The sequence below is a fragment of the Brachyistius frenatus genome, unplaced genomic scaffold (genome assembly GCF_029030835.1).
Source record: "Brachyistius frenatus isolate BFR_SWC_R1_liver_20210118 unplaced genomic scaffold, ASM2903083v1 Contig_70, whole genome shotgun sequence".
Lineage (NCBI taxonomy): Eukaryota > Metazoa > Chordata > Actinopteri > Embiotocidae > Brachyistius > Brachyistius frenatus.
In genome coordinates, this window is record NW_027210669.1 from 769,055 (window position 1) to 788,882 (window position 19,828).

The 19,828-nt window shown below is 43.3% G+C and overlaps 2 protein-coding genes across 2 annotated transcripts; one reads left to right on the forward strand and one right to left on the reverse strand.

The window, feature by feature from the left end:
- The first annotated feature begins 105 nt into the window (after positions 1-105).
- Positions 106-9,639, forward strand: phf11 (PHD finger protein 11). Its single transcript, XM_069707621.1, is given in 18 exon segments — positions 106-347; positions 1,628-1,732; positions 1,820-1,947; positions 2,070-2,101; positions 2,184-2,269; positions 2,969-3,039; positions 3,137-3,186; positions 3,260-3,339; positions 3,429-3,451; positions 4,253-4,320; positions 4,874-4,971; positions 4,974-5,089; positions 5,313-5,344; positions 5,441-5,505; positions 5,771-5,897; positions 8,102-8,476; positions 8,561-8,632; positions 9,086-9,639. Coding segments are annotated over 18 exon segments (1,716 nt in total). The 5' UTR covers positions 106-236; the 3' UTR covers positions 9,163-9,639.
- A 1,585-nt stretch (positions 9,640-11,224) lies between these two features.
- LOC138626154 (RCC1 and BTB domain-containing protein 1-like) lies at positions 11,225-18,575 on the reverse strand. The gene is made up of 12 exons (XM_069707620.1): positions 18,464-18,575; positions 16,691-16,956; positions 15,635-15,785; positions 15,382-15,548; positions 14,306-14,464; positions 14,110-14,217; positions 13,361-13,503; positions 13,000-13,190; positions 12,645-12,771; positions 12,395-12,546; positions 12,108-12,238; positions 11,225-11,659 (listed from the first exon to the last, which is right to left on the reverse strand). Exons 2-12 carry the CDS (start codon positions 16,814-16,816, stop codon positions 11,519-11,521), a joined length of 1,596 nt encoding a protein of 531 aa, XP_069563721.1. The 5' UTR covers positions 16,817-16,956; positions 18,464-18,575; the 3' UTR covers positions 11,225-11,518.
- Between the last annotated feature and the right edge of the window lie 1,253 nt (positions 18,576-19,828).

A 19,828-nucleotide genomic window follows, 5' to 3' on the forward strand; every position in this document is an offset into this window, starting at 1 on the left:
TTTTTTTTTCTTCCTCTCTCCCGACACTGAACTAACCTTTGGGATAAGGCTGAGTTCGATTGGGGGGATATTTCGGGCAGAACCTGGCAACCTCCGTCCAAAGGAATGGGCGGTGAAGTTTATACGAGCAATACAGCGAATTTAGCGTAATGTGACTCTACATAACTTGTTTACAACCTTGACACAATCACAACCAAAACACGTTTTTGAAGACGGAAGTTTATTCGTCCGTAAAAATGAGCCCCGGTCTCAAAGTGTCCTGCGCACTTTGTCGTCGGTCCACAGAGACGGAGACAACCGGAGCTTTACTGGATAAAGATGAACTCAGAGCTCACCAGAACTGTTTGGTAAATATTAGTACGTTTTTTTTGTTTTTTTTTGTTTTTTTGCATGTTTGTTTTTCATTTATTTCTAACAAGCACATAGTGAGCTAACGTTGAAGTCTGCAAGCCACGTTATAGGTTAAAAGACTGGCGCTAAAGCTTTTCTGAAAGTAGACCCGAGCACGAATTCAAAGATACAGTACCTCCATTTTATCAACGCATTTAATAAACCGAATGAAACGTAGTTGTGACTAAAAATGCAAAGTGTGCAGCTCCTGCACTCGTTGAGAGATCACATCTATTGGGCGTGAATGAGACTTTGTTTTTATTCAGAGCCGAGTTCCTTTTAAATATCCAATAGTTACAGTAGGTTTTAGAATAACCCACATGCATGGGAGTATTTCAGGTTTCTACTACTTCATATCTACCTTGTATTTTGTTTACAATGACAATAAACTGCCTTGTGCCTTCATACTCGAGAAGATTTCATAGAGAAATAGTCCACTTTTAATTCACTACATTTATTTGACCAGTGAATTTGCAGTTTACGATTTTGCCAACGAAATCTCTTATTTTATTTGAAAATGTACTTGAAAGATATGATTAATGGTTGTAGATGAATCTATACCCAACAGTAAATATTCTTTGCATAAGGTTTTCCCTACCATTATAAGCCTTTCGCTGTTTCTTACAGCACTTAAGCCATTGTAGCTTCACTACAGGGTTAGTTGCTGATTTTTAAATCAATAGTGTGATGATAGTCTGCCAAATTTATGTGAAAATGCACAGTCAGATAACTGGCCACTCCTACCACAGCACCTAAGCCCTACAGAAACCAGGGAAACACTGTGCAAATGACTACTCAAGTTCTCCGAATGAAATAAGATATATGAAATAATCACACTGGCATTCAAGAGATATATTATGTGCTGAACGCAACATTTTACAGTTGAAAAATAAACTTGTCATTGCTCCGTATCAGACAAACTTTTGAATGGAGACCAACGGCGAAACAATTGGATGATTCATTTTCTGTTAATTGACTAATCGATAAATCAGCGACTTTGCTAATGATAATTAATTGGTATTTTTTAAATCATAAATATCAGCAACACTCAGTGGTAGATTTTTTTTTGTTGTATTTTTATTTAGTCTACTAGTATAATAAATGGAATATCTCCGGGTTTTGGATTGTTGGCTCGACAAAACAAGTTCCTACAGTGAAACACTTGAACGTGCATCTGTGAATTAGTTCGATCGTCCGTTTTGTCCTCCTCACCCGTGTTTTTGTTTTTGCTTTTCAGTTATTCTCCTCTGGGATCTTTTGCCAAGACTCGCCAGAGCTTGACGACCTGTATGGTTTCTCCGTGGAGGATGTGCTGAACGAGGTGAAACGAGGAAAAAAACTGGTAAAGATTGCTGAAATGGTCAGAATGTCAATCGACTTAACTGTGTGCTCGTCTCCCAGCTGAGTGTCATTCATTTGTTTTCATTAGACGTGTAACTTCTGTAAAAAAAAGGGTGCCACCGCTGGTTGTGAAGTCAAACGCTGCAAGAAGTCCTACCATTACCCATGTGCAGTCCTGGAGGGAGCCAAGACTGTTGAAGACAAAGGGAAATACGAGTCAGTTCAACCCAGTTTTGGTTTTTTTGGCATGTGTGTCTCAAAAAAATCCTCCTGTATCCTAAAAAAAAAAAGGTCCTGCACTCCAATATGTTAATTTGTTATGTGTTTTCATACAACAGGTTATACTGCTTAAAGCACCAGCAGCCTAAAAGTGAGTGGAAATCTCAGAATTTTTTTTACCCTCGTATCACCATGATATTTTTTATGTGTTGAACTTTTTCATTCATGACCAGAAAACGACGGTCCCGCGAATGGACATGGATCTCCCCTCGCCAAGCCCGGAACCTCCAAATCGGCCAGTGAAGCTGGACCATCCAAGGTTTGAATGATGGACTCATTTATCATATTAATTTAAGGCACATCTTTTTTCAAATGACATACTTTAAAAAAAAAAAAAAAAAAAAAAAGGCTTGACTTTCCTAAAATAGACGGTTACTGTAGCTTTCACCAAATTAATCTTCTTGAAGTAGATGGTTATTTTAATGCAATTTTCACACCACACGAAATGTTTAACGTTTAAATAACCGGCGCAGTCCTCAAAACCGTGATGGAGAACTGTGGCTCCATTAAGGGAAAAAAAAAAAAAAAAGGGAGGCAGATTTTTTTTTATTTTTAATGAAAATGTATTGGGAATATAGTCGAGATCAAGCGTAAAGGAGCAGGCTTTATAAACAGTTGCACCTTCACACTGAAAAGCTGTACAGACTCGGTCAGTCGCTCTCCTAACTTGATTTGACAGACCAGAGGAGTTGACTTTATCCTTGATATATATATAAACTCATTTCTCAACATTTAGACTTTATTCTGAAAATTCAAAAAGAATTTACAAAAAAATCTTTATCCTCTGATTCATATTTTTTTATGCCAGCATGCAAAATAAATATTCCTTCCTCCATTTTTTTTTTTTTTTTTCCTTTATGTGGCTCTGATATTCTGTCACAGAAAACTCATTGAAAGGCTTTAGTGTGTTTATGAAAATCAAACACGGATATCAATTCAATTCACTGATTCAATGAAGGGCCACTGCCTCACCTGCGAGAGTGCAGAAGGAAATACCAGCTTGGAATGTTCGTCACACACCGCTCGCAGGTGAGTATTTCCCAAACTTCTTTCCTTTTGAATTTATAGTCTTAATTTTTCTCTTTCACGTTGTAACGGCCGGACGTGTTTTTTTTGTTTTTTTTAGGCTATATTGTGACAGACGCGCTCCTTCGTCACACAAGAACGCCACCAATGGTGAGTTGCGCGCCGAGAGTCTCGGAGTTCTTCTTTTTCCCGTCGTCGCATTAAGAGTTGTTCTTGCTGACAGGTGATTCCACTGCAGCCGGATCGTCTGCAAACAACAGTGACTCCAACTCGTCCAGCTGCACGAGGGTTGGCTCTTCCAGGGTACATCGTTCATAGTCACTTAAATGACTTGGAATTACAACCCTTCCACGTTTGTGATTTTAATCATTCTGCCTTTTCTTTTCAAACAGAGACAGTTGAGTTTCCCTGACAGGTAAGTGTGGGGTTATAATTTGCCGGACTTGCCTACTCTTTGAAACTAACCTCTTTTGACATGTTTCTAGACTTTAGTGTAGAATCTCAAGCTAGCAGCCTTTATTAAAACTCCAATGAAATTTTGTTTAATAAATATGCGATCAGAAAGAGAGTCTACCTTTTATAAACCATGAACTATAAACCTTTTGAAGTCGTCCCCTTGTGCAGCGCTCCAACGACCACAGTGTTCCTGCCACGACTGGAACGCTCCCTGGAAGTCCCGTTTTGTAAACACCTTGAGAAGCATTTCCGATTTGCAGCAGATCTCCTCCACAGTAATAAAATAAAAAACCATAAGCTTGAATTTTTGGAAACGATAAGCTGTGGCAGGTAGTCATATCCGGTGAGTGGGCGTGCTGGGGAGCTACGATTGTGTTGTTTCACACTAGAAAGTGCTGTTTCAGGTCCATGGTGAAATCACAAATGTGCACCTGCCAGTTGTCACAAAAACACCTGTAACTCAGGTGATGATGTTGATCAAGAGACGGAATTTGGAATACTTACTCACAAAAGTTATTGCTTCTTCCTGCTCCGTGCACATTATTCTACTGCGGCCCGTTCTTGTGTCAAAATAAGAGTCTTCGAACACTTAGATCGAACCTCGTGTTATATTTCTATACAGTTTTTATGGTTTGCCAATCATCTACTTTTCTTTACACTTTCACCCTTGCTTTTGTTTCACTAACCCCCTTCACTTGTTTTCTCTCCATAAATTGTTGATGAAGAGTAACAGTGAGTTTGTCTGATGTCTTTGTCAAAGGCAGGAAGAGCCTCCCTCTAAACATAAACGCTGCAACAACACAATAGATGATGATTCTTCAAATCCAGGTTAGATTGACCTCCCTTATAAAAAAAATAAATTAAAAAAATGTTTTAACTGCGAGCAGTGATATGCGGCCCTCGCATGTTGCACGTAGGGGCGTACTTCAAAAAATGAAAAAAAAAACATCCGAATTATAGAACAAATACGACAAAATGACTTTTTTCATGTTAAATTTAGGTCTTCGTGCCAAGAGAGTTTTTCTTAGATGTAGGTATGAGCTACATGTCCACCGAATTTCGTGCATGTAGGTGAAACTGGGTGCCAGGGCTGCAGTTTAGGGGGCGCTAGTGAGCCATTAGGCCACGCAAAACCACTAAAATACGTCAATTTTCGCCACCGCAGTTCAGTTTTTTTTTTTAGCATTTTAAAGCCGCCAAAAAGGCGATTAAGCTTAATGAAGAAGAATAATAGGGAAGAAGATTTCTTTGAAGAACAATAGCACTATCGCACCATTCGGTACTCGGGCCCTAAAAAGTAATTTACAGTCTGAGAGTTTGGCACTCTTCAGGTAACGTACTGATGCATGTTAATGCCCCCTTTTTTTTTTTTTTCCTGCAGATGAAGATGAATACAACACAGAAATGGAAATATTCGCCCCTTTAGAGTCCGATTTAGATGAAAATGCAAACTCTTTTCAAGACCATGAAGTAGGTGAAGTCTTTGATTATTACTCAGTAACATGAGTATTAAAGGCTCAACATGTTTAATTGATATACATTTTTTCTTGTCTTTGATTTTCTACACTCGTCTGTCGGCTCTGCCTCAGATAATCAGGTATGATCGCTGTTTTGGTTTTTGTTTTTTTTTAAATGATGTGATTGTAAATGTAGGTTGTTGTTTTTTTGTCGTGATTTTTTTTTACATTTAATTGATTATCCTGATTATTTATAGACCAATCTATGTTTTATTGGATGGTTTTGTGTAGTTTCTCTGTTGTTTGGTCGTCCAAATGATAGTCGAGTCGTCGGTTCATGTTTTGATGATGTTCTCCCCTCAGAGAGTTTGAGAATCCTGCTGGATCTCCTTCAGGTGAGCAGTCCCAACACTGTGTATACAGAGTATGTAACTAAGATACAACACACACACCTTTTTTTTTTTTGCAAACTCCTCCTTTTTTCCTTTCAGGAAATCAGCTGGAGGATGAGAGCGAAGAGGAAAATGAAGATGAAGACGAAACAATCCTACATTCAGTGAGTTCTCCGATGTTACTTGTTCTCTATTCAGAGATCTCTTTCCTCTGCAGCTGTAAATTCTCAACTTTTGGTTTTACTTTATAAACATACGAGCAGGTTACCTGATATTTCATTTAGTTTTGAAATTGATTTTAAAATATTTTCTGTTCTATTTTTTTTTGGGGGGGGGGAGGGATGGGGGAGACAGATTGGTATTTTCTCACTATTGTCATCATCACCTATAGCAGAACACAGTGTATGAGATGTGTTGGCTTTTTGTCAGGATGCTGAGTCGGAGAGTCTACTGCTTCCTGTGGAGATCTGCATGGGGTCCGAGTCACTGGTAGAGACCACTACTGAAGTCTTTACTCAGACTGCATCACCAGTGATGGTCAAGAAAGAAGATGAAGGTAAGGTTTCCTCTTACTGCGGCAGAGCACCACCGATCGTAAACCCTGGTTTTATAGTATAGTACGTCGTAGTATCGCTGACTGAAACAACTGAACAGTCGGCGATAGTTGTTTTCAGTATTTTCCTCATTGAAACACAGGCTGGAAACCAGGTTTCTTCATTTAAGTTGCAGGTTTTTTTGTATTTTATTTATTTTTTTTGACGTGAAAACAACTAAATACAAACCCTGCAGCAAACACTAAAAATGAGTCTTTAATTAAGACTTAATACTCTGGGACCCCCCCCCCCCTTCTCCTCCAGCTGATCACGGAGTGGGAGTGTCGGACCGAAGTCACCCACAGTTGAAGTCACCCACACCCATTTACACTGAAAATGGTCCGAAATGCATTCTGGGATACTTGGGGTTCCCCCCCCCCCCTCCCCTTCTCTCCTCTCCCTCCCCCACGAGTACACGCAAGTCAAGCATCCTCGTTGAAATGAGCGGAGCAAGAACACATCCGGGCATTTGGACCGCACTCAGCTGGACGCGAACTTTTAAACTGAACACGAGCTGCGACTGGTGACGTCCGATAAAGGAGGCAAGTACCGAGAAGTACGCAGATGAAGAAAGGGCCAAAATAAATAAATTCGCTGGCTAGCGAGCACGCAATGGATTTGTCAAAGACCGCGGACAGTAGCCAGGCCAATAAAAAGCGAAAAGTCTACTATTTTCACGAAGAATGGGAAACGGGAGGTTTTTTTTCACGAGCGTAAACGACAAGTGCGTGTGTCTGATTTGCGGCGCGAGCGTGTCGGTCGGTAAAAGATCAAACGTGCAGCGCCACTTCACCAAAGTCCACAGCGGTTATTCAAGGGGCTTTCCAGCCGGCGGTGTCCTTATCTTGTGACCTACAACCAAAGCAGATACAAAAAAAGAGTGTCCGAGGGGGGGGGGGTAACTGTCACACTGTCTAAAAGCTGCCCTAAGGAAAGCCCTGCAAAAGAGGACAGCGGAGGAGAGGACTGCTGGACACCTCTCTTCGAGGGTGGCATAAAATGTCCCGATGTGTTTGATTTTTGAACCAAGCCTCTTGAGTCATTTTTCCGACATAATTGGTCCTCCGAGCCGGATCCCAACATCTCCTCCTCTCTCCGGACCTTTTGCCTGAACCAATTATGTTGGAAAAATGACTCAAGAGGCTTGGTTCAAAAATCAAACACATCGGGACATTTTATTCTCGCAAGAAGGAGCAAATACATGCCACCCTCGAAGAGAGGTGTCCAGCAGTCCTCTCCCCCGCTGTCCTCTTTTGCAGGGCTTTCCTTAGGGCAGCTTTTAGACAGTGTGACAGTCACCCCCCCCCCCCCCCCCCAAAAAAAGGAATCGCTTGCAAATAAGACAGAAAACAAAGGAAACTTTTCGGAGCCTTCTTGACAAAGAGACTTTGGGGAGCCACGATGCAAAACAAGAGGAAGAGACAACATTTATTTTTTTTTTTTTCCCATCGAGCGCCTTAACAGCACTGCTCACATGTCATTTTTACATCCAGCAAGTGGAAAAACAAAGTTTCAGCAACTTCCCCTCAGTCTCAAAGATGTTGGACGGCCGTGCAGAGGCAGCAGACGATCATTGTGACCTACTGTCCAAGCACGAGTTTGCAGATATATTCACCGACTTTCAATTGATCCCCGTCGGGACATTTAATGCCAACTCCTCCACAGAGGTGGGAAGAAGAAAAAAAAAAGCAAGCACATGCTGTTGAATTGAAGCTTATGTGATATAAGGCCATGAAATAGTGTCGTGATATTTCAGGGTATTTCTGCACTAACAATATTTTGCATGACAAAATACTGACAAATACGTTATTAATTTCAGGAACAGACAATTGCAACGAACAAGTGCTTTATATTTCTATAAATTCCTCTGGGTTTGGTTCTTTAGTTTGTAAAGCACAACGGTAACTTGGGATTCTGTGTATCAGTCAGACACGTTCAGCCCCGCTTGCTGTTGCCGCGTGTTGAGTTACAGCTTTAACGTACGAGTCAGAACATTTGCCGTTTCCACGATAGGCACATTTTTTTCTCAATCATATTATAAATGATGCTCATAATACTGTGAATGATACAATACGGCACACTCCTATTGGCCGGTCGAGCTTCGTAAAATTGAGTGAGGGGGAAACCCGGTATTGGTGACGACGTGTGGATTTGTCTCTATTCGTAGGGTCCGATCCTGAGCGTTGTCCCGGCAACCGTCTCGGTCAACCCGCCGCCGAGCCCCACGTCCCACGGCGGAGCTCCGCTGCCCCCTCCCTCTCCGTCGAAAAGTCGAAGCCGCGCAGAGTCAGTGGCTCACCGCCGCGCACCACCTCCGCCGTCTCCCCGGCTCCGCCCGAAAGCACCCGCGCGCCCTCTCTCTCCTCCCCGTCCCCGTCCCCGGCCGCGGCGCTTCCCTCCGACGCGGAACCCAACGTGGACTCGACCGGCTTCTGGAGAAGCTGCAACGTGGCCGGGTGCACGCAGGCCATCTTCGCCGACTTCATTAATGGGATGACCAACATCTCCAGCAGGATCCAGTCAGATCAGGCCACACGGGAGGGTGAGAGAGAGAGAGGACGCAAGATACACCGTTACCGCGACGACGTCTCGGTCCTTATTTTGTGCTTTAATCTTCTTTCCCCAGAATACGATCTCGCGCTATCTGTGATGGCAGCTTCGGGGAAACTGGCAGAGTTTGTGGCCAAGCAGCAGGAAGGTGACATAAACCGTGACGCTCAATTACACTTCAGTCTACCGGGATAAAACTGCCATGATGACACGTAATGCTGATTTTAGCATTCAGCGAAGGGTGATAAAGACATTTTCTCTCGGTTTAAACTGGATAAATGAGATGAAGCTCTGGCGAAGTGCCTTTCGCTGCTACTGTATCAGCAACGATTTGAGTGCTGTGCTTCTGTGTGGAGTCGTGCAGCAAAATGAAAACGATGTCAGGACTAAAACATTTTTTATTTATTTTTTTATATGGAAATATTTTCTCCATAACTGCTAATAAACCAGGAGGTGCTGATTTAGCTCTTCGTCAGGGTAAACTGGTTTATCTCTCTGTGTTCGGCCTGCGAGCGCTGGACGAGAGCTGCTCGGTTCAACGCTAATGTTTATTTTTTTGATATCATTACATCGTCTAATTGACAACTCGCTGTCATTACAGAGTTACAAAGAAAACAAGTGGAACTGCAGAAGGCGGCGGCAGCGATGAACGAGGTCGTCTCGGCACTGAGGAAATGAGTCCGTGAGCGGCTGAAACACGGACGTTACTCGATAATCTGTAGAAACTTGTTTTCATTGATTGGCCTTCATACCTGTGAAGGGGTCGGACGGGGCAATGCAAAATCCAGATAGTTGAGTTAAACATTTCATAACGCAACCCTAAAAAAATGTCTGCATGAATGTTTGGGTTGCTAAAATATTGAAGAATTGTTTACTTTTTAGGATTGAAGTTCTTTTTACCATTCAAACTTAGTAGTGATGTTTTATAGAAATAAATATGTATTTGTTAATGTCCCACAATTGCACTGAGCTGAATTAATGCAGTTTATAGTGAAGTCTCTATAAGGAACGTGTATCCAGAAGGACCAGCGGTCAGTTTTGTTTACATTATTGATCAAAGAGGACATCATGTTTAGTCTTCTCCTTCAGGAAAACATTTTGTATAAGTCTTCTAGATTCAAACTGTTCATTTGCAGATAAACTTTTTTTTTTTTTTTCTTCAAGTTAGAATTTTAATAACTAATCCTGAATTTAATATACAGCGAGCGGCACCGATCTCATCACCACTAAAGGAGCTGTGTGTAGGATTTAGTGGCATCTAGTGGTGAGGTTGCAGATTGCAACCAACTGAGCAACCCTCACCAGAGCCTTCCCTTCCGTGCGGGTCGGAGAACGTACACGGGGAAGCAGGTCCTGCTCCACGCAGCGGGCCGTGGCGCACTATCACGTTTTTAACAGAAGCCCAGACGGGACACACCGAACACCGACTCTCAGGAGGGTGGTTCACGTTCCCGCGGCCACTTCAGTTTCTCCTGCACGTTTAAAACGAGAGGGTGAGGGCGAGAAGTATTCATTTGGTTGCAGTCTGCACCATCACCACTAGATGCCACTAAATCCTGCACGCTGCTCCTTTAAAGCGGCGTGAAAACGCAGAATATTTTGCCGAGCTGCTCCGTGCCCGTTTGGTGGTTGAAAACATTCCTGACAAAATCCATAACGCACTGAGAAAGGAAACATTGGAACGCGTCAGGAAAGTCATGTTGGAATAATGAGAACGATTTGAAGGACTGATGCCAGGCAGAGAGAACAAGCTGTGGTTACCGTTTAAAAAAAATAAATAAGTGGGAGTTACTTACGCTGTTGGTTTACGATGAAACAAAATACTCACTTTATAATCTCTTGTCTGTATTTGTGCTAAAGATCTGCTGAAGCACAAAAGAGATGTTATGCTGATGTTATTGAGCTGTCAAACCCAATAGTTGAAAAAAAACAACTTGTGACATGACAATCTTTGAAAACTCAAAAACATTTGCATACCGAAAACAAGCAGTCTTTTTATTGATTTGCTTACAGAGGTCACAAAATGTAACTGGCACTTCATAATACTCAGTATCAATAGACACGGTTAATGATTTTGACTGTCCTGCATAGAAATGATCAAATATATTCTTCAAAATCCTCACAGCAGTAGGTAAGATGTCACTGAACACCTTTAGAAATGTTAATTCTGTAAAATGTTATATTTCCTGTAGCGCTGATACGTCATGCAGAGCCACTCCAGCTTCTACAAGGCCACATGCCTCAAACTGGTTTTTTTTTTTTTTAAAGTAATAAAAATAGACAAACTAAAAAAAATTCTTGTGTTTTTAACATTATGGAGCTGGAGCTGCCTACAATACCACAATCTGCCCAATGGGATGCACCGTTTAAGACTGAAGCTGACTCTGTTCTGGATCTCATTTGTCACCTGAGATTCCTACCTGTGGATCATCTTCCAACCTAAACCTGAAGAGTTACAGCTGTGGAAGCCACCGGCGCCAACGGTCAGACAACGGGTGCAAAGGGTCTCGGACCTCGACCTGAAAACCATGAATCCAGATGGCACGTCCAAACTCCGGAGGGATTCTCTCGTGAAGAGGAGAAAAGTCAAACTACAAGTGCAAACCCTTCAAGCAACTTGGTCACTTTCAGAAAAATAAAAAAAAATTAAAAAAGTAAAGTGATATCACGCAACGGGCAAGAGTCTTTCAAGTTCAACAGAAATAGCTTGGTAAAGCAACGGCATGCCTCTCGATGCACAATATGTGTAAATGAGTAGTTCAGGCACTGTGGGAAACGGTTACTGCTACTGCGACCTTGTAATCACGCTGCTTCGTCAGCTTGTCATTTCCTTATTTACATCTTCTGTACATTGTAGTCTGGAATAAGATGAGTTACAGCTTTTGACAGTGGTTGTGATAATCTATCGAGTCCCACCTGTCAGTGAACGCCTGTGCAGTCGACTGGAGGCGATGACGCCCACGCAGAAATCACCCCGGGAACTCCAGCTGCGTCCTCTTCATCGGTTATCATCATCATCCTCCTCAGGTTAAGGTCAGTTTTTGAAGGCCCCGCAGCGACTGGCTCGACATATGAAATCTTTGAGCAGATTGCCGTCGATCTGCCAGAAAGCTGCCGTCTGGGTCACCTCGGTCAGGTGGTTCACACAGAACTTGAAGCAGAAGTCTTCCAGGTCCTGAGTGACAAAGGGAAGAAACACAAGTAGGCACATGTTCTTCATTTTGGTCAAATGTTCTCTAGGAAATGAATGAGACACTTTGAGGAACTCGGTGTCGGCCCAGATGCTTGTGTCCGGGGGGGGATTTTCACGTGACTTGATTCTTCCTCCCCAGCCTGTTCAATTAAGGTCACTACTTCTGGCTAAAAAGCTAACAAACTGCTGGTTGTAGCTTCATATTAACTGAACACACCTGAGAGAGCAATGAATCTCATCCAATTCTTAGCAGGAGAATGAATACGTTTGTTTTGCCGAATGTCAAACTACTTGATTAATAAAAAAATAAAAAGTTTTTTTCTTTCTTACTCATTCCATAAGACTCTTTTTGTCCTCAATCAACCGTACAATAGTCGTTTCAGCTTTCTATTTGACGTCCGTACGAACAGATGATAGCTGGTCGACTGACCTCGGCATCGTAGCGCACAGCCGCAGACAGCAGAGAGAAGGCGTTTTCAACCGTGATTCCTCTCTTGATGATGTGTTGACACAGACGTTTCAGACGGTTCTCACAATACGACGTGGCCAAATCGAGCAGCCCTGAGAGAGCGCACGCACACACACACACACACACACACACACACACACACACACACACACACACACACACACACACACGGGAACAGTGTTAGTATGACACAAACACACAGAAACGTGAGCAGAGGCGAGGCAGCGAAGTGTGTGAGTGCGTCTGACCGATGGCATCTTCAGGAGGCAACTCCACGTTGTCTGTGTAGAGGAACTCCAGGAAGGAGCGGTACACTGGGTAGGAGAACTGGTCGATTTCAATCACCTCCTTCATGTCTTCATTCCAGTGGGACTGGAACATCGATCTGAAGTGTTCACACCTGCACAACAATAGATTCAAAGAGCAGATGCAGCTGCTGAACAAGCCGGTTGCTTCCTCGGATCAACGAAACCGGCAACTGGGAGGTGAGATCCTGACCTGATTTTGAGCACCGCTTTGTGGACGTAGATGTATTTGCCATCGACGCAGAACTTCAGGTCAGCTGTCTCTGGGTTATCAAACTCTTTCTTCAGAGACTGAGCCACGGTCAAGAAGTCATCGTGCTCTGGAGGGAGAAATCGAGCCCACACACACACGTCCACAAATATCAAGCTGTGGCAACACGGATAAAAAACCTCAGTTGCTTTAACAACTTGTCTTATTGATGTTGTGTAACGTTCTCCTTCGCAACAAACCTAAAAAATACAAACCAGAAACTGGCTCCGGATGATTTTTGAACTGTTACTAAATAATTCCTGCCATCATTTGGCCACCCACGCGCCTCTTGTCTTACCCATTGAAAGAAGCCTCCACATGACCGAGGGGGTAGCAAAGCATGCGAAGACGTCGTCGGTGCAGGAGAAGTGGGTGAGGTGAGGCAGCACGATGGACTGGCCCCTGCACTGGCCCCACATGTACACCTGCCCGCTCTGGGTCTTAGCAGCTGACGTATGCGTGGAGTGACAGGCAGCGACCTCGACAATCCTGTCCGGGAAGCCAGAGGAGAGAAGTCAGTCGACGGCGGTGCAGTAAGAGGAGGGTTTATGGTGTGTGTGTGTGTGTGTGTGTGTGTGTGTGTGTGTGTGTGTGTGTGTGTGTGTGTGTGTGTGTGTGTGTGTGTGTGTGTGTGTGTGCGCGGTGACGGTCTACCTCACCTCTCCTTCTCGGACATGACCTGAACTGGACTCAGCTGGTTGCTTCTGTTGCCGGTGCCCAGTTGTCCGTACGTGTTGGCACCCCAAGAATAAAGCAACCCCTCGTCTGTAAGCGCCAGGCAGTGAGCGTAGCCCGAGACAATCTGGAGAGGAAAGAACAAAATGAAAGCTTTCGTTAGGGGACCCAATATTGTAACAAGCAAACCAAGCCAAGTCTGCTTCATACAGAATTAAATGGAAAAAGACATGTCATTTTGCTTTGGTTGATAAATGGATTAGTCTGTTTATGTCAATAAGATTCATTTTGGTCGTTGGTGTACTGCATGTTTGCGGGTCGGAGCGCCTCAAATGTGGAAAAATTGCTGTGACCTTTGAAGATGTACCTGAAGCTGAATGTGACGCCTCGTGTCGTCAAACACCCGCAAACTAATCTGTCAGTGATTTGAAACTTAAAAGCGTAATTTTGTCTCGATCTTGATGAATGCAGACTCAGCGAACGAATAAGTGACCCAAACTCAACTAGATGTATTTAGAGTTGCAAGGTGGCCAGAGGTAACTCGGGTACGGTGTTCGGTCTCCGACATATTTTAGCTGATGTTTTGACTTGGAATCTTTCGCATTTTGGACAACACGAAGCTGACAGGGCAGAAATGTAAATCTACAGATTCATTCAAACATGTGTTTTACACGCATCGTACTCATGACGGGTTCACGCAAGTGTGATGTGTTTCGAGTGTGTAATCTCACACCTGTTGCACACATAAACCCTGCAGAGCTGCAAGTCGACAGGGAGTGAGCTGGTTCCCGTTGTTTCCGAGTCCGAGTTGCCCGTTCCCGTTGTAGCCCCAACCGTACGCCTGCGGGGGCACAAAGAGAAACACGAGTGTCGTGGCGGTCCGAGCAGGGCGCGTTCTCGTCGAGCTCCCGCAGGAGTCAAACAATCACCTCGCCGTTGTCCATCACTGCCAGAGAGGAGGTCTGACCGCAGACGATACCGACGGCCACCTTGTTCTGCAGGCAGCTGGAAACTCTGCGTGGCGTGGGCTGGTTGGCTGTGGAGCCTGAGCCGACCTGGCCGCAGTTGTTGTAGCCCCACGCATACACCTGGGAGAAAAGACGGGAGAGTTTGGAGAGTTAAATATCACCTTCCCTCCTGTTAATATAAGAACAGATTGTTTAAAAAAAAAAAGAAAAAAAGTCAGAAAATATTCTCAGACATCACTTCTGCTCCAATCTCCAGCTTTTAAGGCTCTTTAGCAGAAGTTTTATGCTTCAAACGTTCCTTCAGCTAAGAGGCTGCCGTGTTTAGACAGAGGGACACGAGTGGATGTAGTTCATACTGATGATTTTTTATTATGCTCTAGCTATAATTATAGAGGATCAGCTGTACTGAGAGTCCTCGACAATTTCTACCAGAAGACAATAAAGATGTATTGTAGTTTATCACAATTTTTCATAACACGGCGCGGCTTAATGGAAAAGTTTGACACATGAAAAAAAAAAAAAAAAAAAAAGACTTGTCAGCCAGTTGTGTCCTCGGTGTTACAAAATTCACCAACCTGGAACTAAACCTCACTCATTGACTGGGTGTGAAGCAGTCTGAAGTACAATAGATTGCTTATGACTGAGCTTAGTTTTCTAAGTTTTCAGCTCAGGGGTATAAACTGCCGCTGTGATTGGACTCCTGTAAGGCTCTGTGTGATTAAGCACCGCCTTCAACCAAAGCCGAGTCACCTGTGGCATTGGAAAGGTTTTAAACAGGCTTTTACTGTAAAAGTAAAGTGGTGCTTGAAAGTTTATGGCAGGACTTCAAGTTCACCTTCAAATTAACTGCTGACCATCGAGGAGTCACACATTTTTGCCACAGATGTGTCATACGAGATAAAAAAAAAAAATTAAAAATTGTATCTGCTGTTAGGACTTGTGAGGTTTAAGATCATATTTATTCAGAGATATAGAAAATTCAAAACCTTCGAGCACCACTGTAACTTGTCTTTTTTTTTTGCCCACGAGACACTCACTTCTCCCGAGTCAGTCAGGGCCATAGAGTGGTGCGAGCCACAGGCCACCTCCGTGACCTTCTTATTGAGCAGGTTGGCAGACACGAGCACCGGAGCTACTCCTTGGTTGGTCGTCCCGTTTCCCAGCTGGCTGTAGCCGTTGTGGCCCCAGGCGAACAGCTCTCCATCTGAAACACAGAAGACCGCCGTCATTCCGCGGCACCTTTTAATCCAACTGTGAAAAAGGAGGATTGCGCCCGTTCCGCGAAGCTACCCTGTGTGGTCAGCAGGATGTGCGGTCCGCTGCCGTAGCTCAGGCTGACCACCTTCCTGCCGCTCAGGAAGTCCAGCTTCTTGGGGACGATGCTGCTCTGGCTGTCTCCCGTTCCCAGACAGTTACTGCAGTTCAGCCCGAACACAAACACCTGAATGCGGAGGGACGAGAGAGAAAACGTGCGGCTCAGCGATAAGGAGGGCTGAACACCAGACCGCACCAGTCAGCTGAGGAGGTAACAGGTCACCTTCCAGACACAAAAACATCCACGGACAGGCCGAGCTGATAAAAGAGCTGCAGGTGTGGCTCTGGTGCCACCAGCTAGACACAACTCGGTAAATATCAGCAGCTCGGACCCAAAGACGGGACACGAGCAAATGAAAAGACTAATTGTCTTTGATAAAATACTTAAAAAATTTTTTTTTTAAAGTGTCATTCACTAAACAGATCACATGAATAAATTACTGAAAATATACAACTATATTGAAAACTATTGAAAGTTGTATTAAAACACCTAACATTATTACGTTATGTCTTGGCTACTTTCATAATAATTTATGTTTATTGCATTAATAGATTTATTGGCCATTTGAAGGAGCTAAAAACACGTTGACACGTGTTCACGTTACAAAAGTTGTTTATTGTGCCGCCGTTTTTAACTACCCAAGAAATATAAGACCGATATTCTCTTTCCTTTTAGTTCAATTTTGGTCTCTGCAGGTCCAAGTAAAAAAAAAAAAAAAAAAAATCTGTCTGTTTCACTGTATAAAATCTCAGTTGATGCGGATTTAAACACACCACCAATGTGAGGTGCAGGTCTGGTTCACCACTACATCACCGAGCTACAATAATACAAAAAAAAACAACCCACAGTAGAGTTCTGTAATATAAACAATACGATCACACGGCTGAAACGTGCTAAACCCACAGGTCTTCCAACGATCAGTTATGCACCACTGAAGTTCTTGAAACAACACTCGAAGCCTTACGTCACCCCTCGCATGATTAACACCCGACCCTGCTCTTCCCTCTGACCCCTGACCCCTGACCTCTCACCTCGTCATCATCGGTAATGTAGATGGCCTCGTTAGCGGACGTTCCAAACACGCATGCTTTCCGTATGGAGGAAAGCTCCTGAGGCCCCATCAGGCTGAAAAGGGGCCATTTGGTTACATCCACCATGATGCGCTCGCTGGGAGTCGGTGGGGAGGACGACCGGTCGGGGGGGGGACAGACCTCGGTCCAACGGCGGGGACGGGGGGGACAGTCCGGGTGGGACGGGGGGACAGTCCAGGTGGGACAGGGGGACAGTGGTGCTGCCACTGTTAATAGCGGGTGTAAAAAAAAAAAAAAACAGACAAGTCAAGACATTTGTCAACTTATATAAACATTCATATTTACAATAACAAGAATCTGAGCTGGGGGAAAAAAAGAACGACATATTTTCATGCTGTCACAAGTTTTAAAAGTATTTTATGGACAAGACTCCAAATACTGACTTGTTTAAATACAAAGGGGTCAAACACAAGTCACACACACACACACACACACACACACACACTACGCTGTGATGTTTAGCCCAATAAGAAATTAAGCTAAACCCACACGTGATCTCACCGAGGAGATTAGAGAGAAGTCGGGTCATGAGGTTTCATATTAGCTCTAAAAGATTAGGGTCGGTATGTAGAAAGCTCCTCGGAGAAAGGTTTTAAGTGGGTGAAAATCCTGAACTTAAAAGCTGATATCAAAACAATTGGTGCCACAGTAAACGTTTCTAAAAGTTCACACGAGGTGGATTTTAAATCAAGAAATTTTTTTTAAAAATCGGCCTCATTTTCAGCTGTGGTGATGATGTCATGCAGAAGCACTCCTGAAGCAACCCCGGTTGCCGTGGGTTACATATTTACTATCAGCTAACACGGGCTTAGGTCAGATATTTGTTTTTATTTCTCCTACTTTTTGATTTGTGATTGTTGTGCTCAAAAATCATGTTTCAAATGATAGTTCAGAAAATACACAGGGATACTGCTGCCAGAGTAAAAATCCTTTTTCTAAATATTGTTCATTGGTATGAACGTAAATAAATACACACACACATATATACACATATATATATATATACACACACATATATATACACACACATATATATATATATATATACACACACACATATATATATACACACATATATATATATATATATATACACACACACACACATATATATATACACACATATATATATATATATATACACACATATATATATATACTGTATATTCATACACACACACATATATATATATATATATATACACACACACACACACACATATATATACACACACACATATATATATATACACACACATATATATGTATATATACACATATATGTATATATACACACACATATATATATATATACACACACACACACATATATATACACACATATATATATGTATATATAGTATAGGTCTGCCAAGGATTCAAATAAAAGTTACTGAACATCAAACAGAAGCTGAAACTTGTCACGACGTCATCGACGTCACTGACGTCATTGACCATCACCGGTAACTCGGGTCCGTTTACGTCTTGGTGCCCCCCACGTGACACAGCGGGGGGGGGGGGGGGGTCCTTGAACACTACTCTTTTAACTGGTTCATTGTCGGCCATTGTTACAAAAACGCATTATTCGGCAAACTGTCCCGCTGACTCGGCGCGTCACGGTGAGAGCGGAGCCGCTACTAGACGGATCCGTGCCCAGTTAGCCAAATGTAGCCGGGAAGACGGCGTCGTTTAACGTGTCCGGTTCAGGCTCACCCGTTAAAGCCTGGTCCGTTTGTGGAGTCGTTACCGGTCCCAGCCGACGGTTTCACCCATGGCTCGTGGGGTGGTCGTCGTCGTCGGTGCTGTCCCGTCTGTGTTTTCACTTTTCTGCTGAAGCTGCCCCCCTCCCCCCACGACACCTTTTGACGTTTATTTGCGGAAGTGGGGGAAGAACGGAACCGTGTCACGTGACGGCGAGACCAAAATAATCGATTGCAGACGCGGTTGCGGCTGGAACGATGAGTCGGGGATCAGAATCGACTCCAGCTCGGGAGACTTTGCACATAAAAGCTGCATAGGAAGGAGCAATTATACCGATTTTCAAAACCTCTGCACCAGATACCACAGGTTTTCTTTTAAACTCCACCGTGACTCACTAAAAATGTCTTTTTTTTTTTTTTTTTCTTATTCTTACTTCACTTGGACGTTTTTACTTTAATGTGCAGAGTTTCACACCCAGGTGACTGTTTTCACATTAATCTGCTGAGGAGTAAAAGTTTTCTATTTGCTCCCAAGTTTTAGACAAGATTTTGTGACATCACAAGTCATGGCTGCCAATCACAGGCCGGAATAGCAGAATCGAAAAATGGGATGCAGAAACGTGAACCACTTGTGAACAAAATACCAATAGAAATAAGTTGGCATCTAATTGGTTTGTGGGGAAAAACAACATCAGACAAGCTGCTATTTAAAGCAGTGTATCCATCACATGCCAACATTATTAATTTTACCCAGAGCTGCAGAAACCAGCTGAGAAAACAAAAAAGAAAACTCTTGTTGTAGCTGTTGCCACACCGCATACTTATGATTCTCCTCAGCTGTCACGGACCGAGCTTCTCCATTTGCAGAGGAAGCTTGTGTGAAACAACCAAAACCTCCAGAAGAGCTACACAGTGGACATGGTGTTTGGTCAGCTGACATTTCCGGGGTCCCGAAATAATTTCAGATCTCAGCTCAAATGTTGGAAAAAGAAAAATTGTCCTCTCTCAGGTTTGCAGTGTGACAGTTTTGGTGTTATTTGAGAATGCGTGTATTTAATAATATGCCCCGTGCGAGTGTAAAAATCAACAGGGAAAAAGTCCGGGTATCAAAACTGGATTTTGACACAGGCCTACGACGCAACAGTGAAATACAGTAGCTGCTTTAAGGACTTTACCATTTCAGTTCACATCTCGTTTTGGAGGTCCCTCATCCCCCAATATTGCAGTAAAATAACCACTAAACAGTTGACACAATAAACTTGGGGCATCTGGATCCGAGTCGAGCAGGATTAATGTTCCACTTTGGAGGCCTGTTATCTTATTTTGCCCTCGACAGGAATCCCAAATTCAGCATCTGCAGGGAAAGTTAATCAGTGCC